The sequence below is a fragment of the Vipera ursinii genome (genome assembly GCF_947247035.1).
Source record: "Vipera ursinii genome assembly, chromosome: 4".
Taxonomy (NCBI): Eukaryota; Metazoa; Chordata; class Lepidosauria; order Squamata; family Viperidae; genus Vipera; species Vipera ursinii.
In genome coordinates, this window is record NC_139514.1 from 19714247 (window position 1) to 19740399 (window position 26153).

The 26153-nt window shown below is 33.8% G+C and overlaps 2 protein-coding genes across 10 annotated transcripts in view; one reads left to right on the plus strand and one right to left on the minus strand.

Annotated features, from left to right (window-relative positions):
- Positions 1-12554, plus strand: part of MPHOSPH8 (M-phase phosphoprotein 8) — a 36719-nt gene extending 24165 nt beyond the window's left edge. The window contains exon 16 of the transcript XR_014492468.1: positions 11744-12554. The gene's annotated coding sequence lies outside the window, so the exon portion shown is untranslated. The remainder of the gene's footprint in view (positions 1-11743) is intronic.
- Positions 113-26153, minus strand: part of PSPC1 (paraspeckle component 1) — a 57643-nt gene continuing 31602 nt past the window's right edge. Inside the window, exons 7-12 of one of the 9 annotated variants that reach the window (XR_014492473.1) lie at positions 9806-10021; positions 7869-7970; positions 4478-4587; positions 2040-2110; positions 1111-1243; positions 113-308 (exon numbers count right to left, since the gene is read on the minus strand). Coding sequence is in view for 1 of the 9 variants with exons in the window: in XM_083362259.1 (XP_083218385.1) it covers positions 18656-18841; positions 21262-21440; positions 23636-23693 (423 nt within the window). In the remaining 8 variants the exon portion in view is untranslated. Of the gene's footprint in view, positions 309-1110; positions 1244-2039; positions 2111-4477; positions 4588-7868; positions 7971-9805; positions 10022-18367; positions 18842-21261; positions 21441-23635; positions 23694-26153 lie in introns of those variants that run through there. The other 8 variants (XR_014492472.1, XR_014492474.1, XR_014492475.1 and 5 more) reach the window with 8 other exon arrangements.

The window sequence follows — 26153 nt, forward strand, 5'->3', positions numbered from 1 at the left end:
TCTTCCAAGGCTACTCTTATAATGGGATTTGTAAAATGTGAGTTATATAGAAATCACAATTTTAATGCTGACATATAAAATAAGAAAAAATGAAAAAGTAGCAAGCAAAAACTAATTTTGGAACCATTTAATGACTGAAAGTTTACATAGTTTTCATATTCATGTTCAAGCAGTGTTCTTATGCAGATAGAGTTTTCCTCTTCAGTTTCACAGGAGCAATAGAGTTAATCGAGGAGCTTGGGGCTCTTAAGTTTCGTGACAGATTCTTCAAGCAAAAGGTGAATGAAGTTTTGAAGCTGTACTCCGACCTTTTAAAAAAAATAGTCCAAATAAAATATAACTACGAATAACCTCTAATTTGATTACCTCTTCAGTAATTTTGTTCTGATGAATATGTACTTTGATTGAGTACTTGAAGTGGTTTGAGAAATATTTTGTGTGCAGTGCCTAGACATTTGTTTAGCCCATTACAACTTGCAGAAACATAAAGTGATTAATAATAAACGTAAAACTGTAATTGGAACATGTACTTTAGGGCTACTCTCTTTCATGTGGTTAGAGATGATATTCCAAAATGTATTATCTGTGATCTTGGAAATCTGAATCAATTAGAGAGCTTTCTGCGCATTTTTTTAAATTTTTCAGTAGGTTCCTCCCCCCCCCCAAAAAGATTTCATGAATTGCAGACAGCCTTTACTCTTAGGTAATTTAAAATATTCAATTATGGAGTACTACCCTGCTTCTAAGACCCAAAATTTCAAGTTACAAGGTTACCAAGGAACATGTTAAAAGAGGCAGAGGAAGACTGTTATATAAATAACTCACAGTTGATGGGAGAGAGAAAAAATTATACAAGGGTTATAAAGCAGTAGAACAACAATGAAATTGCTGTTCTAGCATCTGGGTTCATCAGACCAGGGGTTCCTCCAATATTTATTCCTTCCTCAGCCTGGTTTGGCCACATTTCCCAATATCCCTATTCAAGTAGCAAATTTCTCCTTAAATGCCATACTTCTTTTAAACATTGTTATATGGAAAACCACTCTTAATGGGGAGAAAATGACTGGCATTTTTATGTCATAGAAATCTCATTCCAAACTGAATAGTTACTTTGAAATTTAAAATGGTGTCCTTGTTTTATTCCTGTCCCCTTTATGGTTACCGTTCTCAGAGGATTCTTCCTTTTTGTCAATACAATTCTGAGATCATAGTTGCTTGCTTAACTCTGCATGATGCAACTGTCCTGAAAAACATTCAAGATGTTACATTTCAACCATGATAACCTTTATAAATCTGATGGGATCTGGTCTTGTGGATGTTTGGCTGGGGGGCGGGGGGGAGAATAATTCCATTCCTTTTTATTTGGCTTAGTCCTGATGGTGCTGTTGGAAGGATTACTCTCTACTGTTAAAACTCAGAAATGCACACCAAAATTAATATTACATTAAAGCTTTCATCTTCTCCCTCATCTTGTTCATGAAACTGCTAAGGAATTAAGCAAGAACTTCCCAGGGAACGTCATCAGTACATTGAGATTCCTAAATCTACTGCACCATGTTATCTAACATCAAAAAAGTGACTGAATAGATTGAGATGAGGAAGAAGTTAAAATAAAATCTAGGCCAAATGGAGGTGATGTTATTAAATAGGAAACTATTAAGTTGAAGTTTAGTTGCATTGAAAGAGGCTTCAATGAAATATACTGATAGCTGAAGTATGCTCCTACATTCTCAGTATTCCAGTAAATATAAAAATAATTTAAAGGATTACAAACTTGCCCCAAATACTCCCTTATTAAATTTCTATGCCATTTGCACCATTGGTGGTCATTTTGACTTTTCTGATGCCTTCCCTGTTTCCCAATGGACCCCAATAAATTATAATGGGTCTATTCTGTCATTCAGCTGTTCACCCTTACCTGTAAGGAGTAAATAGCAGCTTTCTACAGGAAAACAATTGCTTCTGGGCGTAAATTGAGCATCGAGAAGCTTCTATATACCATTGGTTATTAAGAGATTTAAAGAGAAGACAAAAGATACCTGAAATAAAGAATTCATCTTTCCCAGGTGATTTTGCATCTTCAGCCATACTTCAGAATCTTAACAGCTTCCTAGAAAGAGATATTTAATTACAGCTGGTTAAATAAAGTATTCTCATCATACATTGTTGACTAAACACGCTTTACTGTAATCTTCAGTTATTTCTCAAAGTTCATCTAAACACTATTGCAAAGGAAATTAATTCTTCTGGGTGGAGGGGTATACAAATTTATGTAAAACTGAAAACCTATTTCTATCCCAAATAAAAATATAGTTTTTTCTCTTCTAAATACTAGGACTTCAACAGTGCAAAATAGGATTGCATTAAAATATTCAAAAATAGGATTATATAAAGTTGGAAGACAAATAAAAAGTAGCATTTTATATTGTAATAGTGCTCTTCTTCTAATAATAAATGGCTAGAAAATAAGATTACAGTTAAAACATCACACTGAATTTGGTTTAGTATGCTGAATATGGAAGCTGAGTGGGAGTGACCAGGGCTGTAGGAAATACTGGAATTTCTAAAACAATAGTTGCGTAATGCTCCCAAGAAAACTGCCTAGTTGCAGTTGTCAATAACTGAGCTCAACTCAAGGGTCTCTTTAAAAAGCTCTGTGTATTCTGTTCAAAGCCATATAGACTACAGAATTTAATAACCTAGTTCTGCATTTTATTGCAAACAGAAGTTTGAAAATGTACGGGAAAGAATAGTGATCATTGGGCCAGAAAGCAGGACGCTGCCCAGATACAACACTAGCAAAAGCAGAATTCAGTAAAATAATGGAATATATATCTAATTTAAATGCAATCATCTATTAAGTACTGAATCCAACTTTTCTAACCACAGAATCAATGTTTAAGTAATACATATAGTCCCAATTCAAGTAATACTAGCTTCCTTCACTTTCAAGTCTTTCACTTCACTTCTTTTACAACCACAATCTTTGGATTTTAATTTCCAGTCCAGAGTACCATTAGGAATTTCACTTTCAAATAACATTCACAATTAAAGCAATGTTATTAGATTAAAAAAATTGAATAAACAGATTTTGTAATTTAAATAGAAAACTAAATTTGTTTTTATAAAACTGTTAAAATTACTATTTTAGACTAAGTATAGTAAATATTTAGATTTTTAATTTAATATTAATTGGTAAAATTATGAACAAAGATCCGTTAGTCATTAAACAATTTTTAAGATTTTACTCTGAAACGTTGGGTACAGCCTATGATGTCAATATTTTAAAATACCAATCTAAACACAAATAAAGTAATCAAAGCTGTTTAAAGAAAGAGCTCCACTTTAAAAAGCAGCAGGATCACTACACAGAAATCAAATCTGAGGTCTTTAATCTACATCAGTATCAAAGAGGGCTCTTTGGCTTCAGCAAATATTAGCCCCAGCTTAAGGATAAAGTGCAGTTACCATTAGCAGAGTAACTACAAATCTCAAGAGTCTGTTCATTCAGAGCAACACATGAGCTACTGTATTAAAAAGTATTCCCTCCCCCGACACTGTATGTGTTCATGACTGCATGCTATGTACATATGTAACTGTGCAACTCCCAATATAACAGATGGATAAATTTTTCATTGTGATCTGGTGCCGGGACCAAATACCACTCACTGTCTTAAAAATGCGGTCACGTACTTAGTGTTGGATTTGTTCAGTTGAGTATCCAGCAAATCAAAGTAAGATAAACATGTCCTTGATTCATAACTGATAAGTTATGTAATCACATACTGCTCTATCTTTTTTTCAGTTTAAAAATAATGCAACCCATTTTAATTGGAAGGAACTGGAGGCTGGAGGTAACGTCGAGTTATTTAATTTTGCTTACAATGGGGTTCCAACAATCCTATCCAATAAGCCTGGGAGACTCAGTTAAAAGAGGAAAACCAAGACAATAACCAATCTACAGTTCACAAAGTTTCTTCAATGCAATCTGTATAATGCTTAATTGCTAATCCAGATACAATATTAAATTAAGGCAAGTGCATTTTTAATTAATTCTGCTATTTTATATATTCAATTTTTTAAATTGCATTTATAATTTACAGGTTGTTTTTATTAAAATTTCATAAATAGCACTGATGATCTGATACTGCATTGGGGTTAGAAAACCCAGCTGAGGAATGCTTAATTCACATCTTTCCTTAACCATAAATGATAAAAACTGTGACCAACTATAACAATCCCAGCTCCCTACATATGATATGCTAGTACATAGGTTCATAATGCAATCAACAGAAAGCACATTTGGTGGTGCATTATCATATTCAACTTTTATTAAAAAAAAGTTTGTAATATCACTCCATTTGATAGTGATCTCCAATATTCTAAATATACAGCCTCTTCCTCATGTCAGGATTCACATTTGGGAAGCTATCTGGCATCCTTTTGCATTCTTATATCAATCCATTAAAATTGTTACCTTTTACTTGTAGCATTTCAAGCAACTGTATCCCCATTATGTCCTTTCCCGTCCACACTTTCAACTTTATTTAAGGAGGATGGCGTATTTGACTTAAGTCAAAAGACTTGCTGAAAGAGAGATATAGTCTGTTGCATGGTATTCCCTTTTGGACCAAATCATTTTTTTTTTATGAAGAAAGGGAACAAAATTGATTGGACACATTTGTCATATTTCCACAATTTTCGAATACATGTAGATGACAATTTCTTTAATTTTATTGCAGCAGGTATTCTCACTTTCTGTCAAGGGTACGCTACAAAACATTCAAATTCTAAACCTTCTTTAAAAAAAATAGTAAATGAGTATGCATAATATTACCTATTAAAAGGTATTTCCATTCCAGTTCTACATAATATCCCCATCACAGTACTCCCCTTTCAGGATTAGCAACAAGATTCAGAGATGCAAGATAGTGTTCAGAAACACAAAAAATGAGACAGAAGAGGAAATGAAACATATCTAAAACTAGCTTGCACCAATATCGATTTCTTGCAAACCAATGTAGTGTACTTCTACATGTCCGTACAATAGTTCTTATACTAACTTTGCTCTCACTTTTTCTATATTCCATTTTAGATTTCCCACAATTTTTCCCTCCTCTACTGCAGTGTTTTTCAACCACTGTTCCGCGGCACACTAGTGTGCCGCAAGATGTTGCCTCGTGTGCCGTAGGAAAAATTGAAAAATTCGAAAGATTAAAAAAAAATGTCAAATTTTCGCCCACTAGGCGGGCGCCGGACTGTGTCCTGGGTATGGGGGGGTGGGGTTTTGACTCCACCCTCGGCCAGCAGGGGCGCCGATTGGCGCTCCTCAGGGGGACACCCTCCACTTTTCTGATGTCCGGGCTGTGATTGGTCCAGACTGCAGCCTGGACCTATCACAGTAGGACATCATCTTCCGACTTCCTTCCCGCCCGAGCACAGTGTGCGCAGCAGCGGAGAGAAGAAGACGTCGCGACTCGAGTCACCAGGAGGACCGGAGCAGGAGGAGACGGACGGAGACTGAGAGCTTTGAGTTCAGCCAAACAGGCCCAGGTTGCGCACTGAATAAAGTATTTTATAATTTTTCATATTTCTGTTTACTTACTATTTCATAATAAAGTAATTATAAAATACTTTCTTTGTGTTTATTTGATTCCTATTCAAGATAATTACTTTATATATAGTCAATATAGGCACAGAGTTAAATTTTTTAACATTTTCTAATGGTGGAGTGCCTCGTGATTTTTTTCATGAAACAAGTGTGCCTTTGCCCAAAAAAGGTTGAAAAACACTGCTCTACTGAACCCTTTCACGCTTCCTTCTAGTATTTGTTTTCCAATTCAGTCCTCATTCAAATCTCTTTATATGCCCAACCATTGAGCATATTTCTCATATAATGGTTCATTTTTGTATTTTGTAAATACGTACATACCAGTTCCACACATGGTCATTCATTCTTGAGTCTTCAATGGCCTAATTACCTACTTTGTATTTCTTTTCTTGCCCCTACCCATCCATTCATATCGCCTAGCAGAACAATTTTTCTTTTGGATTGATTTTAGCGCAGTGTAAGTACATTTTTCTAACATTAACATGCAGCTATCACCAGTTTATGGATTCCTACTCCGGTTTAGCCTTTTCATTCATATTTAAACAGCACTTTACCCTTTGTAAGTATTACACCTTTTCTTTCACTTGCACTGATTTAAACACATTGCTTTTTCATTTATTTCTATGTTTGATTTTAGAACATCCCAAAGCAATTTACAGTAAACATAACTTTTTTAAAAAGATAAAAACAAAGTACCGTATTTTCCGGCATATAAGACGACTCGGCGTATAAGACGACCCCCGACTTTTGGGAAGATTTTCAAGATTTTTCGTCTTATACACTGGAAAATACTTACATGCCAGTTGCCAAGTGTCCGACACAAGCCCAATTCAGACCCGTCTGATGCAGATGGTGCAAAGCCTCCCTTTTGAAGCCCAAAGGCGCTTTTCCTTCCACCCACCCTTTGGAATAAACGCAAGAGCTGCGTTCACATGACGCGCTCTTCCAGGCCAGACTCTGCAAACGGCACGCCAGAAGCCGCAACCACTGCGGGAACTCTGAGTCCCCGCCTTTCGGAAGCCTGCACAGCTGAGTGCAATCCGGCTTTGAGAGCACATTTGCAGACGGAGCAGCCGCGCGTCTGGAGCCAAGCCCCGCCCAGGAGGCGGTCAGCCAAGCGGGACCGGAAGATGCGCTGGAGAGCCGGGCTTGGGGCGGCCATGCCGAGGCCGGCTGGCGAGGGCCGCTGTGTGGTCTGCGGGCGAGAGGGGCGCCAGGCTGCCAAGTACCGCTGTCCAGACTGCCGGGAGAGATAGCGGGTAGCAGGGCGTGCTCTGCTTATGCTCAGATGCCGCTTGGGGGAGGGAGAGGGGCTTCCTGCCGCTCCCAGGGTCTGGCATTTGCAAGGGGGAGGGGAAGGGGCTTAGAGGCTCTTGGGGGTGGGAAGGGAGAGTCACATTGGAGGGTAGACTGGACTAAGGAGGCTTGAAGTTGCTTTGCAAGAACAGGGGCACTTGATTGATTTATGTACTATTTTCCGGCGTATAAGACGACTGGGCGTATAAGACGACCCCCCAACTTTTGAGAAGAGTTTCAAGGGTTAAAAAGTCATCTTATACGCCGGAAAATACGGTTACACAAAGTATCTCTGTATTGGTACCTTGTCATTTCACAATGCAGGCATCCTTCAAGAGAGTCTAGTTGCATATAGTTGTGTATTATTGCCAGAAAGCAACAGGCAAGCGAATTCAAATTTGTATAATGCGTAATCAACTTATAACAGATGTTCAAGTTCAGAAGCAGGTTTTTGAATGTTTAACCAAAAGCAAGAAAAGCAAGTATGGCCCATGAGTCAGTATTATCTCCTTTCTTGGCCAATACACTGCATTAATCTTCCTTTGTAACACAGTTAACTTAGCAGATAATTTCAACTCAAGGTAACAGAACATATGCTGGGCCAGTATTTTGCAACTAGAAGCTGGCTTTTATTTTGGACAGTTATTCTAATTAATTGAGTCAAAGGAAACACATGAATTTTATCTCAACATAATTTGTATTCTATAAGTAAAGAAGAACATAGTGCAATTCCAAATATTCAAAGCATCAGTAAAAATGTATGAGTAGCTAGTCAAATTTTCAGAAACAACATAGGCCATATTACAGAATGGAAAAAATAATTGTGTGTTAGTTGGTAAATGTGTGTGTGTGTGTGTGTGTGTGTGTGTGTGTCCTTACACTAAACTCTTATTCCACAAAATGGCAGCTGCATTAGGCAAGGAGAAACATCTGACACAATGTTATATGAACCATAAATTACCTGAGATACCTGGATTAGGAGTTCCATTATAACAAGTACTTTATGCAGTCTCGAAGTTGTATTTGCAGATAACAGATTCAATTTAGTCACTGTTTAGTATTTCTAAATAAAGAAATGCTCTTTTACCATCAAGAACATTTCTATTTAAATAATTTATTTTTTTCTGCGATTTCTTTGAATTAAGTGGCCTTTATGTAGATTGGGGCAGTCTATCAATATTATTTATAATTAAATGTTAGTGTAAACACTTTTGTAAATTAGAAAATAATTTACTATTTTCAGTGTATATATAATCAAAAATAACATTGTTTTCATGTCATAAAGATGTATAAAACAAAGAAAACATTTTACCAATGCTTTACTTAAAACATGTATGAATACAAAAGCAGAGATTAGAAGTACCTATCTACAACTTAATAAAGCAAGGATATCCAGTAACAAAAATAGGACATAAGAAACTTCTGACTTAACAAGAACGTTTGTGAGCCCAACCCACATATTCAATAAGTACGGGTAGTCCTCAACTTACAACCACTATTGAACCCAAAATTTCTGTTGCTAAGCCAGACATTTAAGTGAGTTTTGCCCCATTTTACAATCTTTCTTGCCACAGTTAAATAACTCACTGCAGTTGTTAAGTTAGCAACACAGTTAAGTGCATCTGGCTTCCCCATTGACTCTGCTTGTCAAAAGGTTGCAAAAGGTGATCACATGACTCTGGGACACTGCAACTGTCATAAATATGAGTTGGTTGCCAAGCATCTGAATTTTGATCATGTGACCATGTGTGTGTGTGTGTGTGTGTGTGTGTGTGTGTGTGTGTGTGTGTGCTGCAACAGTAGTAAGTGTGAAAAACAATCATAAATCACTTTTTTCAATGTGGTTGTAACTTTGAACAGTCACTAAACAAATTGTTGTAAATCGAGGATTACCTGTAACAGGAAGACAGTTTAAGACTGTAAGTTCGAATGGGAAATAAAATTCTACCCTAAACATTTCACTAATTCTATCTCCTGCCAGAACCACCTCCCCACCATTTTGCTCATTGTTCCTTAATGACACTCCGAATGAGCTTCTTTGGGACATGAAAATGAAGACAGCAGAAAACAGCATTACACAAATAGCAATCTCCAATTCTTGTCTCAATTCAGTGGGAAAATAAAAAACTTTCTGATATATCACACGTTTATAGCTATTAAATTTTTAAATGAAATAAAAGTGCTATTTATTCACAATACGTATTATGTACCATATGTGTTTTTCATGTTCAAATTTGTAAAAAAAATGAAATGTATTTTCTCTCCAAATGTGATAAATTGCATGTTGAAAGTAAACTGCATACTTTGGAAGAAAATCCCTCACATGGTGCCACTGGAATCAATCGCTTATCAGTAAAACACCTGATTTAGAAAATTAATTTAAACACATGATTTTTGCACTTCATGAACAACTGAAAGATCTAATTATATTTTGACATGAGCTAACACCTTCAGTACTGTATTTATAATTATTGATATTGTATTTTATTTATAATATTTTGATAGATCTACATTTATAGAGCTGTAACAAAGGAATGAATCAAATGACACAATGCGCTAAGGGAACTTAATTTTCATACTCCCCTAAAATGACCTTATAGATAATCCCCTAAAATGACCTCAGTAGTTTTCCAACTGAGATGAGAATTTATTTAGAGATCAATCCTATAGGGTTATTATTGAAACAATCAATTTGTAACAGTGCAAAGAAATGTCTCAGTCTTACAAAAATAGATAGGTGAATCCAACAATCCTTAATGACTTAGAGAGGATAATTGTAGGGAAACAAATTATCTGACAGGGAAACAAAAAGCAAACTTTAAATCTTCCTATCAACATTTAAACAATTTTCTAAGCAGTAGAAATATTGGAAGTCTTTTTATGTCCATGGAATCTTACCTTTAATTTCAGCAGAAATTGGGATAAGCCTAATTCCACTTCCAAAACAGAGACAGCAGGTTTAAAAGTCTTTCTGGAGCTTTAACTTCTTAAGCCACGCCATACATGTGCAAGAATGTCAGGGAAAGGAGAGGCTGTTTGCCATTGCAGAGAGTTATGGATTAGTTTTTTTCATACTGTACTCCTATACTCTATAGTCCTCTGTTAAAAGAATATCTAATAAGAATAAATTTATGGTTTAATTCATAAGTATTTGAACATAGGATAATAGTATAAAAATATTGTATTTTGAGCTTTTCACTTAATATGCAAAGAAAGGAAAGTAACAGAGCATCTAAAGATTTGAGATACCAGTTTGAATACAAAGGATACATTAAAATATCTAATAAACTGATATGACAGAGAAACGTAAGTTATTGCGCTGAGCTGTTTCGCCTGTGAAGCATTCTTGGCTAAACATTAAACACCCTTTGGACTGGACATGGTAAACTATTACTTTGACTAAAATAGCAAATATAATAGATTTAGTTAAGCTCTATAATCCACTCACAGTAAGATGATTTTTTTTAATTTAATCATTTGCAGAACTATGTATGCTTAAATATGCATCATACTTATTGGTGCCTTATGAGATATTACTTGAGTTGTCAACTATGTTGACAAAACGAGTACATTTAATAGCTTCCTGGTCAATATATTCTATTGTCTATTTTTTAAATATATCAAAATGTTGAAACTCTTTTAGTCATCTAATGTTCTAAGGTGCAATTTTCAGTCTTTCAAAAAGTCTTTGTATAGTGGGAAAAGAAACTCTTCAGAACTCTTTATGATTTTGCAGTACCATGGTTTACAATATGGTATCAGCTCATTTAAAACCCCTTAATAGATCTGGTTAAACAACAACATACAAAACAGGGTACTGTGTTGTCATTACAAGCCAACATTTAATGACTTTTGTTGGAAAAACATTAACCATAGCTTTAATTATATTAAATAATAATTCCATTAACTAATACTCCTGTCCTTCAACTCACTGGTATTTCTAGATGGTCCTAGATAATTGGATAATTTAAAACTGTGAAACTTCTTATTCTACTCTACCCATTCTATCATAGATTTGTGTGTTTCATTTCTTCAATGTGGGTCTGACATTCTCCTGTAGAATCTGTTCTTTTAGGAATAGGGTTTTGAGGTTGAAAAGCACCCTGAACCATGATATTTACACCATGCTTTACAGCAGACATAATGTTCTGTTGTTGGAACATAATCTTGTTCCCAAATACAGCATTTCTTACTTGTGGCAAAAAAAAAATCACTTTACTCTCATCTGCTCAAGGAATATATTCCAATAGCCTGCTGAATCATTTTGACAAATGTGAGGTGCATGACAATGTGCTTCCTGACTAGCAATGTTTTCATCAATATCCTCCCATACACATCACTCTCATTCAGTCATTACCTTGTATTGGACTTCTGACCAATGACATGAGTGGCCAGTAAATATTTGCCATTACCAAGTGGTATTTGGTGGATGGCCCCTCATGGGAACTAAAACAATAATTGGGCATATCCTCCAACTACACACTATCAGACTGATGATGGATTGATGGAGGTCACAGAGCTTTTGGTGATTGTTCTGTTAGTACTTGCCACCATCATGCTTATGAAATCCCCCTTTTCTGAGATCAGCAAAGATCCCCTTTGATTGTTAACATGATTTAGTTTAACAATCCTGTATCATGAACAGCATCAGACCACCAATGTATTTTTATGTGGATGGGCGCTCAATATCACCCGACTCAAGTTAATCCATTGAGAGTATCTTACAATTTCATAAATTTTCCAATAAAGAAATTAATACTAACTCAATTCATTTAATTAAGGCTTCTGTAGTATATTTTTCAGGTGTTTAATCAGAATCTATTTACCTTTTAACAGGAATCAGATGAAGCTCAGATCACGGTGAATATCACAATACTTCAGGATTACAGATCACTCTAAATTTCTCTCACCAACTGTAACTTAAACAGACATCCTGCTGCTTCATCAGATGCTGACATCTTTCAACCTTTTTATTTAGATCATAATAGCCATAACTTCATATTTTAAATTTTAAAACAAAAATGGCTGAATAAACTGAAATAAGAATTTGTGTAACTTCAGATCTATTTCAACACCTCAAAAAATCTATTCTTTATATTGAAGGTGGTATAAATACAACACACAGCCCCTATGAGTTCATAGAAGCAGTATCTCCAATGTAACTTCTGAAATTTCAATGTTTTTCAGAAAGCTATCTTATGTAGAATCAGAGAACAGGCCATGTAACTTAATGATCTGATCTGATGATATGATCTGCTTTGGAACAGCTCTCCTGAATTTCCACAGGAATTCATTCCTGCTTCTAGATAGTGATGCCGAAAATTAACCTTGTTATCTTTTACATGGAAAACTTAAATCCAATTTGGCGTAGTAGCTAAGATGCTGGTCTAGAAAACAGAAGACTGAGCTCTAGTTCTGCCTTAGGCATGAAAGCTGGCTAGATGACTTTGGGCCAGCCATTCTCTCTCAGTGCAACCAGTCTCACAGGGCTGTTGTTATGGGGAAAACAGGAGAGGGAAAGAGTATTATGTTTCCCACCTTTCTTATACTATAAAAAGATAGCGTAAAAATCTAATGAAGAAACAAATAGCTTTGCTTTTCTGAATCACCAATTTTGCTGAAACTAGATTTTTTCACCCACTTAAATTTCAAAGGCTTGCAAAAGCAACTAAAATTGCTCCAAAAGTTTTAAATCTATAGTTTACATGTTTATGTAAAACAAAGATTATAAAATTAAACATAGTTTAATGTATGAACAATAAGATTATCACAGGGCTGACAACCTCTAGAAACCCATTATCAGGGCCTACTGTAGAGCTAAATGAAACAATGCAGATCAATATATGCAAGCAGTACTCATTAACCCACCACTTGGTTAGTGACCGATCAAAAATATTATGGTTATGAAAAGGAAAGTTATAGCTGGTACTCAAAAGTAGTCACATGATTATGATTCGTTTGCTTGGCAACTGACACACATAAGAGTTTGCAGTGTCCCAAAGTCATGTGATCACCGTTTGTCACCCTCACAGTTGGATTCTAACCAGCAGGAAGTCACAAGTTTCAGTCAGGTGATATTGTACTCAGCAACCCACAGAGATTCACTTAACAAATGCAGTCAGAACTGATATTTTAAAGCCAATCATGGTCACATAACTTCTCACTTTAGAACTGCATGCTTACTGAGTGTTGCTGGTCTCAGCTGCAATAGGTAAGTGAGGGCTACCTGTAAAGCCTTGGTGGAGCAGTGGGCTAATGCCTCCTTAAGTAACACCAGCTGCCTGCAATTAGTGCAGGTTCGCATCCCACCAGGCTCAAGGTTGACTCAGCCTTCCATCCTTCCGAGGTAGGTAAAATGAGGACCCAGATTGTTGGGGGCAATTAAGCTGACTTTGTAATAATGCCGCTTGGGGGGGGGGCTGAAAGCCCTAATAAGCAGGCATATACATAGAATGAAGGCTACTGCTAAGCTTGTAAGCCGCCCTGAGTCTTCGGAGAAGGGCGGGATATAAAATAAAAATTAAAAATAAAATAGCAATAGCACTTAGACATATACTGCTTTATATATAAAAACAAGGACCCAACAATCTGGGTACTTGTTTTACCAACCTTCGGAAGGATGGAAGGCTGAATCAACCTTGAGCCAATCAGGATCGAACTCCAGGCCATGAGAAGAGTTGAGCCTGCAGTACTGCATTCTAAGCACTATACCACCAGAAAACAATCCCTGCTGCTTCTATTATTTTTGTAATTAGAGTTTATAGGACAATGTACAGTAAATAAAACAAATTCTATAGTTAACATTTTGTTAACAGGTATATAGGAAGTTTATTCAAAGATAAGAAGTCTGAGACATCCATGCTTTAAGTGATCACAGAATATCCAACAATCACTCACAATTTTACAGAATAGCTAGGAAATATTTAATGTGGGAATCTTTTTTGTTGCAGCAAGTTTTGCCCCATTTTATGGCTTTTCTTGCCACAGTGATTGTGAATCTGGCTTCCCATTGACTTTGCTTGTCAGGTCACAAAGTGATCATATGGCCTGGGACACTACAAATGCAAGTCAGTTGCCAAGTGTCTGAATTTTGATTATGTGACCGAGATGCTGCAAAGGTTAAGTGTGAAAAACGATGAATTACTTATTTCAATGGTTATAAATTTGAATGGTCACTAAACGATGTGTTGCAAGTCAAAGACTACTGTAGTCCAATGTAATCCATCTATATATGATTTTACTTTTCATGAGTGCTGGATCTCTACCATAGATATTGGGGGGGGTGTCATTTAAATTTGAGCAACCTTTTTCCTACAAAAAAATCTACAGGTTATTTTTATGACTATGAGAGCACCAATATTTTAAAGTTCACATATATCAGTTCATAAGGTACTCTATGAAACTGTTCTAAGTGATTTACATTGATAAAGTCAATTATCCAAGGCAAAAAATAAAACTTGAGCCAGGTAAATACTAATATTAATCTGGTTTTAAATATCCCAACTTTTTATTGCATATTCCTGTGTCCATCTAAAGCACTTAATAAACACAATTTTTGTTTTAATCTTACATTTTATCAATTTTTCTAATAGATGTGGATGTTTTGTACCAACATATGGATGTTCATACCATATACATATGCATATGCTCATTTTTCTCTATTGTTGCCAGAATCACACTGAAAAATATGAAAACAGATGTGTTTTCTTATTAGTCTATGTATATAAACCATTTTGATCCCAACTATCTAAACCAATCATTAAACCAATCATTATATCAGAATGAGAAATCATATTATGAATCCCTAGGTAAAGGTAAAGGTAAAGGTTCCCCTGCACATGCGTGCTAGTCATTTCCAACTCTAGGGGCCGGTGCTCATCTCCGTTTCAAAGCCGAAGAGCCAGCGCTTGTCCGAGGACGTCTCCGTGGTCATGTGGCTGGCATGACTAGACGCCAAAGGCGCACGGAACGCTGTTACCTTCCACCGTCGTGGTCCCTATTTTTCTACTTGCATTTTTACATGCTTTCGAGCTGCTAGGTTGGCCTACATGCCTACATGCTGTCAAATCCTGATGCTATTTAAACAATTTAATTGCTGGTTGGAATTATGAGAATTTTAAATTAACTCATGTGGACAATGCCAACTAATCTCTGAAAGATTAGTTTATTATATACGAACAGAACTAGATGAGTACTGGTTTTATAAACTCTTGTAAAATATAAATTTACTCCATGATAAATACATAAAAAATAAGCATAACAAATACTGACAATTTGCTTTAGCTGAGAAGTAAAGTAAATGAGAAGTAAATCATGTTTCATTCAGTAGAACCTATTCCAAAAGCAAAAGTGATTATGTGGTTCCATAGCATAATGATGATAGCAGAAAGAAGGAACTTTCACTCAAAATAAAGCATGACACTTAAAGGTCATGATGTGAATGTGTCCATTCCATTAGAGTATAGCCTAAATTTATTCCTGAAATAATATATATATATATATTTCTTCTCACTACCCATTTCTTCTATACAATGGTCAAAGAAATGAAAAGCAGAATAAAAGTATAACAGAGTTGGAAGGGACCTTGGAGGTCTTCGAGTCCCACTCCAATTTCTTCTTAAAAACCTCCAGTGTTGGTGTACCCACAACTTCTGGAGGCACATCGTTCCACTGATTAATTGTTCTGTCAGGAAATTTCTCCTTAGTTCTAGGTTGCTTCTCTCCTTGATTAGTTTCCATCCATTGCTTCTTGTCCTGCTTTCAAGTGCTTTGGTTGACCCCCCCTTTTTTATAGCAGCCCCACAGATATTGGAACACTGCTAACATGTCACGCCTAGTCCTCCTTTTCTTTAGACTAGACATACCCAATTCCTGCAACCGTTTTTCACGTTTTGGCCTCCAGTCCCCTAAGCATCTTTGTTGTTCTTCTCTGCAATCTTTCTAGAGTCTCAACATCTTTTTTATATAGTGGTGACCAAAACTGAATGCAATATCCCAAGTGTGGTTTTACCAAGGCATTATAAAGTGAATATTAACACTTCATGAGAAAATAAACCTGGAATCGGCTAAAAAAAAAAGTCAGCTTACTTGTTTCATTTTTTTCTGGTTTAACAAACCATTCCCCAAAGAAATCTTGGTTTATTGTTATATGAAAACATGCACTGATAATCCAATTATCACTATTAAAATTGGTGTTTGGGGTAAATAGCTAATAGATGTTTTAGAAATCTGGAATTTAAAAAAAAAATAAAGAAAAAGGTCAAAAGAATTAATAGTATATCAATGTATTTTCATTTTAAAAATTCTTTGCACATCACAAAATTAATGTGCAATCTAGTTATAACTTAAATATATTTATTTCAAAGATAATAAATTCATAGAAACAATAATTGTAAAAATTTGTGCTTCTCAAAAGTATTAATACTACAAAGCCTTAAATCAACTAAATCTTTTCCTGGGATTGGGTAATTTCCATGCATTCTTGGAAAATACGTTTCCTTAAAGGTTGTATGCAGCATAATTGAACAAAACTAGCAGAAATAATCCATCAGATTACACAGCAGTTTCATTTGTCTTTTCAATAATCCAACTCTTGTACATAACCTATTCTGTCATTAGGATTTTTACTAGCTTAAGTTCTAGCTCTGCAGTAATAACACATTATCCCTATTTAGAGTACAAATGTTAAAATGTTCAAGGAAGAAACGATTTTTAAAAAACCCTCTGCCAACATGTAAGAAAGTGGGGAAGCCATCAGGAAGTTGTAAATGGTGACCAAGTAATGTCATGTTTAACGCTTAACAAAGACAAATGGAAGTGCTGGAGCTGTCATATGAAGTGGCTTGATCATGTGACATTAAGAGTCACATAATGGAAGTACTGAGAATTAGAGCCATATAGGTTATTTTAAAAATATTGATTCTATCATTCTTACAACGTAAATCTAGGAAGTATCTCTTTTAAACAAATACACATGTATAAGTCCAAGAACTGATAATTTAGCTGTAGTTTCTGCAGAGTAGACAGAACAAGAAAAATGAAGTGTTCTGTAGCAATATAAAGATATTCATTCACCTTTTCACAGATAAAAATATGATCGTGTGGGTCTCCTTTACGAAACCAAGGAAGTGATGACAATCATACAAATACTGCATATTTGCATTGTAATATCTGACACAAGTACATAAGCTGTAGTATTTGCGTAATGACCTGTAATCATTTGTTCCACACACTCCCTTATATCCTAAGCAAATCTTTTAGCTTCATATAAATATGGGATCAGAGAAAAGCTCCCATCTTGTTTCTTAAAAATAATCTTATCAAATTTGCACTGGCAATAAATATATTTATCCATATATTTTAATCTACCCATGTAACATGAAATAGCAATAGCACTTAGATTTATGTACTGCTTTATAGTGCTTTACAGCACTCTCTAAGTGGTTTACAGCATCAGCATAATGCCCCCAACAATCTGGGTCCTCCTTTTACTGACCTCAGAAGGATGGAAGGCTGAGTCAACCCTGAGCCAGTCAGAATCGAACTGGCAGTGAGCAGTGAGTTAGTCTGCAATACTGCATTCTAACCACTGAGTCACCACGACTCCATGCTATGCTTATACAATAAAAGCTGTTTCTATAATGTACTTCAGTTGCTTATATAGAGGTCAAAATAAACCAAAATAAATATCCAATACGAAATGCTTTCATGATACAATAATTATACCAGTATATATTAAAATTTTATTTTTTAAACATTTAATATGCATTGTATAACTGAAGTTCAGGGATAGTTTTCTGTTTTATTTTTTTACTTCCAGTGTAAAAGAGGAAGTTTTCATCAAGGAAGAAAAGATTTACGTATTTAAATGAAGTACAGAACTGTAAATATTTTGCCTACCTAAATTATTAAATGCAAATACTTGCTAATGATTCCAGAATGTTAAACAAAGCATTTTCTTTAGTATTGAAAGTCAGGAATCTAGCAATCTTTTTAAAAAAGGACACTTTGAATATATTTTATAAATCCGCCACAGAGGAAGCAAAAATGCAAATAGCAGTAATGATCCATTAGGTGAACGGAAATTTGTTTCCTTCAAAATTATTTCCATTCATAATCTAGTTTAGATCAGAGGTGAATATTCACTACTTGTAGGTTTTCAAGGCTCAAAATGTTTATTTGAAACTTGAACACAGGATTACATTACGATGACAATCCCATTGCAAAGAGGTTTATACATGTTGAAAAATAACATTTGATTTAAAAAAACACAAATTTATATTTCATATTTTCTAAAGCTGCATTAGCCTCAACTTTTTCTCTGTAATGCAAGCTGCATTTTTATTTTCATACAATTACAATGGATAAAGCAGATTTTTTTTCTCCAAAAGATAGGCATTATCAAAGAAAAATAATTATGGATACTTACAATTAAATTTAAAGATAGTATTCATAGCAGTGTTTCAAAATCATTTAAACTGTTTATTTTATTATAAGCATGTAACTCACAAGTTTCACAGCATGGTCACATTATATTTTGTGGCAGTCACAAATAATTGGTGTACAAATGAAGTGCATTATTTCTACACTATCCTAAGCCTATGACTAAATACAAAAAATGTCTATAGTTTACAAAAAAGGTTAATGTCTACATTAACAGTAAAACCATTCAAAAGTAACAGTTGAAATTATAGGTATAACACCAGATAGTCATTCATTCAATTTCACAAGAATACAAAAATGAATGTTTTAATATCTGCGACGCTTGTTAGGTCCTTCAAAGCTGCCCCCAGGATTTCCTCTACCAAAGCCACTGGGTCCACTATTGACGGCACCTACACCACCCATAGCTGGTTGAGGAGTTTCAGAGCCTGGCCTATTAACCATAGGTGAACCCATTTGTGGTGGGCCTCCTTGAGGAAATCTCTCAGAATGCTACATTAAGTCCATTTGGAACAAACCCCCAATTTGAATTACAATAAATAGGGGAAATATGATGTTTTCAGGAAGTTCAGCAGATAGTCCAGCAGAATCAGGATGACACATAAAAGGAAGAAAGGAGCAATTAATTTAGTCATTATCTTTAAAAGTTGAATGTAAGCTAAAAAGTCAAACAATATTGTGACAACCAGGTCATCAAGTTAAAGGAATAGGTAGGCAAAGTGTAACCATTCTAAGAGATATAATTCTAATCAATAGATATTTTATATTCTGAATCTTCTGTACAAAATCTAAGTATGCATAAATATTAAGTATGTTATGTATGTATAAAGTATACCAAGTATGTACAAAGAAATGAAATTAAAAGTATATTTTAGAAGGTACTTAAACTTCTAAATGCAACAGAATGTAGGTTCAAAATTATTAAGTGTTATAGATAAATGGCAGACAGATATAGATTTTATGTAATTCACATTAACATTTATTTATTTATTTATTTGTTTGTTTGTTTGTTTGTTTGTTTTTATAAACCGCCCTTCTCCCGAGGGACTCGGGGCGGTGTACAGAATAAGGTAGGCATACAGAATGAACAATAGTGAAAAAAACAGCCAAATGTATATTTAATGTATTTAAAATATAAGTTTAACTTAATAGATTAAGGGTGTCCTAATTCAAAATTGTAGAAAAATTATCATATTCTCTTTCAATTAAGAGAACATTTTAATTAAGATCCCTGAAAAAACTTAATAGTCTATCTGGCCGATTCCAACTTTATTATCCAGTTGGGATTAAAAATATGAATGGAAATGTCCTTGGCTTACATAAGGAGTTATATTTTCTGAAATTTGTATTTCTCCTGCATTGCACTGTTTCTAAAAGTCCAAAGTCATCAGCAATAGATTTTTTAGAGAACAGCAAATTCTGATTCTTGAAATAAATGTAAGTCAGAAACTAAGTCACCGATACGAACACTGCTTTACTGTTAATACTAAAAAGTTATTTATAGTAATCAGCAGTAATTATCTCATTTTCTGGGTCAATTGCTGTGTAGATAACTGGTATAAAATATTGCATCATTTTTCTAGAGCCCATTACACTCCTTGCAAATCTGCTCTGATCAATTGCAATATTACCTGAGGGGATATTGAAGAGGAAACCATACAAGCAAAGTTCTCTGATGTGAGGTTGGGTATCGTTATTATCCAATTTATTACAAAAACAATAAATACATGTTTAAGAAGAATTAAGCAAATTTAAATATTTATGTATACCTTTTCCTTCAGTAACGTAAATTCTATAAATTCTATATATTCTATTGAATTAGATATATAATAGTATCAGAAACAATCCAAATATACTATAATATAGTATATAAATATACTATAATATATTGAAGTGATTTTTAAAAACAAATTCAGCTCTTCTGAAAATGGTTTCCAGTTCTTTTACTGACAAAAATTAGTGTGCTTCCTAATCATTATTTTCTTTTTATTAATTGTGCCATAATACTGTTCATTATTTTCCTTCCTTAAAAAGTAAAGAAAAGGATTCATAATTTGGTTCAGTAATATGCATAAGGCATACTGAACCAAGAAACTAGGTATATCAGATCACTTTATATATAATTTAGTGTCAAAAACACTAAACTCTTCAGCCCTGGGGATTGATTATATTATAGAACTCATCAAACAAAAATAAATTTCTGTTTGAATAAATTTTACTTCCCCAACTCCACTTGTTTGGAACTCCAAACATAGCAAAAATGTTATAATAATAAAACCAAGAAATTAAATATATTAAATGCAGTAATATCCTTGCCTTGTCCTTAACAACTATTATAGCTAATATCCTTGCCTTGTCCTTAACAACTGAATCAAATCTAGTTTTCAGGAGAAACTCTTTATTCAAAATAGTTAGGTTTTACAACAAAAGCTTTGTGGTTATAAACTCATTCCAATAAAAATCTGTTAATCAATTAAATTTGCTTTAAAAAATATTCAAAGATAGCTTCACACCATGAATCATTTCAATACACCAAAAATAAAACATGCTTACCGGTAATCCATATCTACAGTACAAAATAATAACTAAATCTTAAATGTCTCTTCCATAATCATTTTTTTTGGGCGGGGAAGCACTTTGAACTGCATGTGCTCATGCTCCTTTAAATATGGTAACTTGCAATAGCCCGAAGAACTTATAAAAACTTTTTTCCCCATGACATTTATTTATATTAAAAGAAGTACACAACATGTTATTTAATTATCAGTTACAGGATAAATACTGATGGCATATTTAGCAACTAATTTAATTTTTAAATTATTTTCAATAACCATTACAGTTAGTGTGAAGTTATCCTTGTTAGATAGATTTGCTATGTTTTAGGAAAAAAATAAATGTTTATGATACATTACCACAGTTCCATTATCTGGCATCATTGGGGTTCCAATGTTTGTAGCTCCTTCTGGCCCCAACGAAGGACCTGGACCCATTGCAGGGCCAGGCATTGTCCCTCTGTTGTTCATATTCATACTCATCATTGGAGGTGGAGGAGGAGGACCTTGGTTTCCAGCAGGTGCTGGGCTAAAGGCATCTATGTAAAACAGTCTACACTTAGAGCTGTCCTAACTGCATTTTAAAGAATTACAAATTATAATAGTTGAAACATTTGAAAAAAAAAATGTTGTTGTTCTTTGAGACTGTACATTTACTTTAATTTTTTGGCATTAAGCAATTATTATTGAATGATACCATTCCAAATAAAGTATAAGATTCTCAATTTCAAGTATTTTTCCATAAGCTAATTCCTATTAATTCTTGAAAGTAATGGTATTAACTTTCAAAGCGATATCAGTTCTTTTGTAATCATTTTTTCCCAGAACATCATTTGCTTATGATATTGTACAAGGCTAATTAAACTACAATTTTATGTCTATGACAGTGAATGTAGAAAATCTGAGTATTACCAAGTGGAAAATGCAAGAAACTACTTATTTGAAGACCATATATGGAGTTAAAGATTATTTTGTATAGCTTGCAATAACAACTGTATGCTTGACTACAATAACATTTTTAAAAATTATACAAGGTAAAGTCTCTTTTGAGTTTACTTAAGCTTGATTATCATAAGGACTATAATCATATTTTTCTTGACAACATTTGCCACTGTCTTTCCTGGGGTTTTTTCCTATTTCCCTATCTAGTCTGCAGTCTTGTGATTTTCTGGTGGTCTCCCATCCAAATACTAGGCATTACTAAATGCACTGAATTAGAGATTTCTTTGTAAAACATTACCACATTAATACTGACAAACAAAAAATATCTAGGGACATTGTAATCAGATTATATATGTACTGACTAGTGGAAAATAATAATTCTCATGAAATAAATCAGTGATAGTACAGATACAGAAGCAGTAATTTTTAATTTTCTTGATTTTAATTCTAGGTAGACAATGACAGAGACAAGTTTTGTAATGCCCAATGTCTACAATAAGAGAGCTTTCCCTCAATCACATCTTCCTGTGCTGCTTTACTTAATACAGCTATCTTCTCACCAACATAAGAGATAATCTGCAGAGCTTTTTATTTTAATCATGGTTTAAATATTGCTAAAAATATATTTAACATGTTAAGATACTTTTTCAATAGGGGATGAGTAGTTGTTGACTTTCCTTTATACTTGTTACAGTAGAGCTAAATGAAAGCACACAGGATTGGGCAAAAGGGGGCAGAATTAACCAATTAAAGAGACAAGGTTCCTTTGAAAGTATACTCTGAACTTTAGACTAATTAAAAACAGATGGAAACTGAAACTGGAACTTGCCACAGAGGTTTATACCTAAAGCAACAGTTGCCCAGAAAATGAAGCGCCAAACTGTACACGGCTTTAAAATTTATCATGACATTTTCCCCTCCTTTTCCCCATATTGGTTATTTATAAAGGCATCCAAAGCAGTTTTGGCTCAAAATCTAAAATCAAAATGAAATCGATCTGCATAATAAACGTAATCCAAATCTTATTACAGTTGTCTGGATAGCACACTTCTTGAAGAAGCTACCCAAATAAAACTAATCTTAGTATTATTATACCAGATGGCCCAAAATGCCACAATGAGAAATACCAAAGTAAACAGTATTAGTCATACAAAATAGCTGTTGTTAAAGTAATGTGGAGAATTCAAGTATGAGACAAGTTTTCTACTCACAACTTTAAACTAACATAGAGATCAATATCTCAACTTTGGCATACTGTACAATTATTCACTAATGCGTTTTTGAAGACTAAGTAGTAACTTTGTACGATACATGGCTACTATTACACAAATATACATGGTTATAATGCAATAATGTTCTGAAAGACAAATAGCTGATTATTTACAAGTTTAAACTCTTAATTATAGTTTGCTCCCATCATTCCCATAAATACAAACACAACCCTCCAATTAAAACAATATATTCAAGACCCTGTTATAAATTCCCAAGAAGTAAATCTAATTAAATCAAAGATTACTTGTACTGCGATGTATTTTAATTTTACATTTACTCAGATAAAACTTTAGAAACATTTACAAGAAAGAGGAATTCATGTTTGCCAGTTGATACTGATAGGTTTTTCCCATTACCTTTAATTTTATAAAATCAAAAATTATGTTTGAAAGAAAAAAAACAGTCCAGTATATAACAAATTAAAATTTTGGTCAAGATTATCTGCCAAAGTCTACACAAGTAACATGTACAGTCTCAAAAAAACTTTCAAGAACAAGAGCCTTTTGCTTCAGATCCCTACCTCCCATGTTTAATGCTCCACGAGGACCCATATCACCCATTCTCATTTCCTGTTCTCTCTGAAAGTAAACATAATTTGCATCGTCAACCTATCACTTATTATTTTAACATTCTCATTTTTTGGCCAACCATTTTATGAAATAACACTTATAATTTCATAAAATCAAGAAATACCATTTCTTCTATTAATAGAAATTAGTACTTTATTCTTTTTAACAATTCTGTTCTTTGATAAAGAAGACACAAAATAATACTGAGATGACCACCCAGAGATCAGCCTTAAGTATACTAACTGCCCCTAGGAAGAATCAAAATAATGGCATTTACAACTGCTTGTAATTGTGTCATACTTAATACTTTTCTGAGATTTAATTATGGAACAATAATATGAAATATTCTGTAGCATTATTACATTAATCACACTGGAAGCAGTAATATACACTGGTCTCAGAATTTAAAAATGTATATTCTTTATGTAATATAAAATACATATATTAATCTTAAATTGTGTTTTAACAATAGCAAATGTTTGGCAATATATATTCGTCAACATGTAGCCTACTCTATATGATAGCATAGATCAGGGGTGTCAAACTTGCAACATCACGCAACGTGTCATGACGTATCACAACTTTTTTTCCATTGACGGCAATTGGGTGGACGCAGTTTCGTCATGACGCATCCAGCCTGTAGGCTGGCAGTTTGACACCCCTGGCATAGAGACACTAGAAATTCAGCAAAACTTGAAGGTCAGGCTTTTTTTCTTTTTATGTAATTTATTTGTAGACGGGTGGAGTAATTGTTGGCAAATGAATTATTGGATTTGTTTTTAAGATTACCACGTGGGCATGAAATAAATATTTCCAATTGGGTTCACTTAGATTCTGTAATTACATAAAAAATGCAACTATTAAAGTATACCTTAAAATAAAAAATAAATATTATCAAGTATTGATCTAACTATAATGGTTAAAAACTTAGTAAGATGCATAGTATTATCAGATTTCATAATTTTATCAAAGAAAAGAGAACATTGCCATCCTGAGTAAGAAAGCTGACAGGATATGTATTACTGGTGATGGAACACATATGTGAAGTTTCAGACAATTCCACTGATTGATAACCTGAAGAAATTAGAACAGAATTAATTAAAAACTACAACCTGTAAAGCAGTATGTGTTTACTTATTTGGCATTGTTTTCTTCCCAGAATACAGCTAAAACCATCTATATAATGTATACAATGTATATAATAAAAAAGTAAAGTAAGAGGCAAAATATTCTACAATTCTGAAATTTCTGAAATTTTGTAATGTAAAATAAATATATCTATAATTTATATACAGAATGCCAAAATATTAAAATTGGCAATAATAATACCCTTATATACAATTAGATTTAAAAGTATTTATGAGATCTATAACAAATGCTGCACTAAAACACGGCATAAACTCCAGTATAAGAACAAGAATGATCAAATATTAAGAGAAGAACTACTTCTTTTAAAAAATGGGGGGGTTGCTTTAAATAACTCTTATTATATACATCAAGTACTACAGCACGAATAAAATATTTCAGTTCTGTGTCCACTAAAATAATTAATAAATAAAGGACTGATTCACACAACTAAAAGTCTTTCTGGACTCTGCTCATAAAAATGTCATAATCAGAAATAGCAAAAACAAGTATTCATAATGCAATCATCATGCTGTCAAATATACCAACATTATAGGATTTTCTAAGGCCTTACAATTAATACTTAGTAAAATATATATTAAGAATAATATTTAAAAGTAAAATTTTCGGTTATAAAGGAAAGCCATACTAACTTCTCAGGCCAATAGAACACATATGAGCATTAAAGTACAAATACAAACTAGAAATATCCGAGTAAAGAAATTAAGTGGCTAACAGACAAGGTGCTATGAATTTTATTTTGTCTATTTTATCAAAAGCAATAAAGAATATTGTTAAATAGAACCTCCATTACAAAACTACCTAGCCAAATATAGAAATACTAGTTAACCAATGAAGCACAAGCAAATGCTTAAAATCATATAAAGATTCTAATATTTAAACTCATGTAAAGATTCCAATATAGACATCTATTTAAATATCATCTTTTTCCTAGGTTACAGAAACATTTTTACTAGAAGGTGGTGGTGGTGGTGGTATGCTGGATGTAAAACTGATTAAAATCCATGTTTTGAGCTGAACAATTAGCATTCCATTCAAGCATCATATAAAATCATGCAATGCTAGCAAAAATTTGAAGCTGATATGAAATTTTGCAATCTACAAAATAATGCTAAAAATTACATTAACAGCAAGTAAAAATATCATTTACTAGTTAGCATGTTTGGTGAGCATTTAAATGCTTGCGGCCTTATCTCAGTAATTCTACATCTATCCTACATTTTAAAGTTTATTATCTTCAAATTACAGTTGAGAACCCATGGCTAGCTGGCAACTATTGAGTTAAGATTTGATTGTATTTTATTCTACTTATGTGTTACAAAT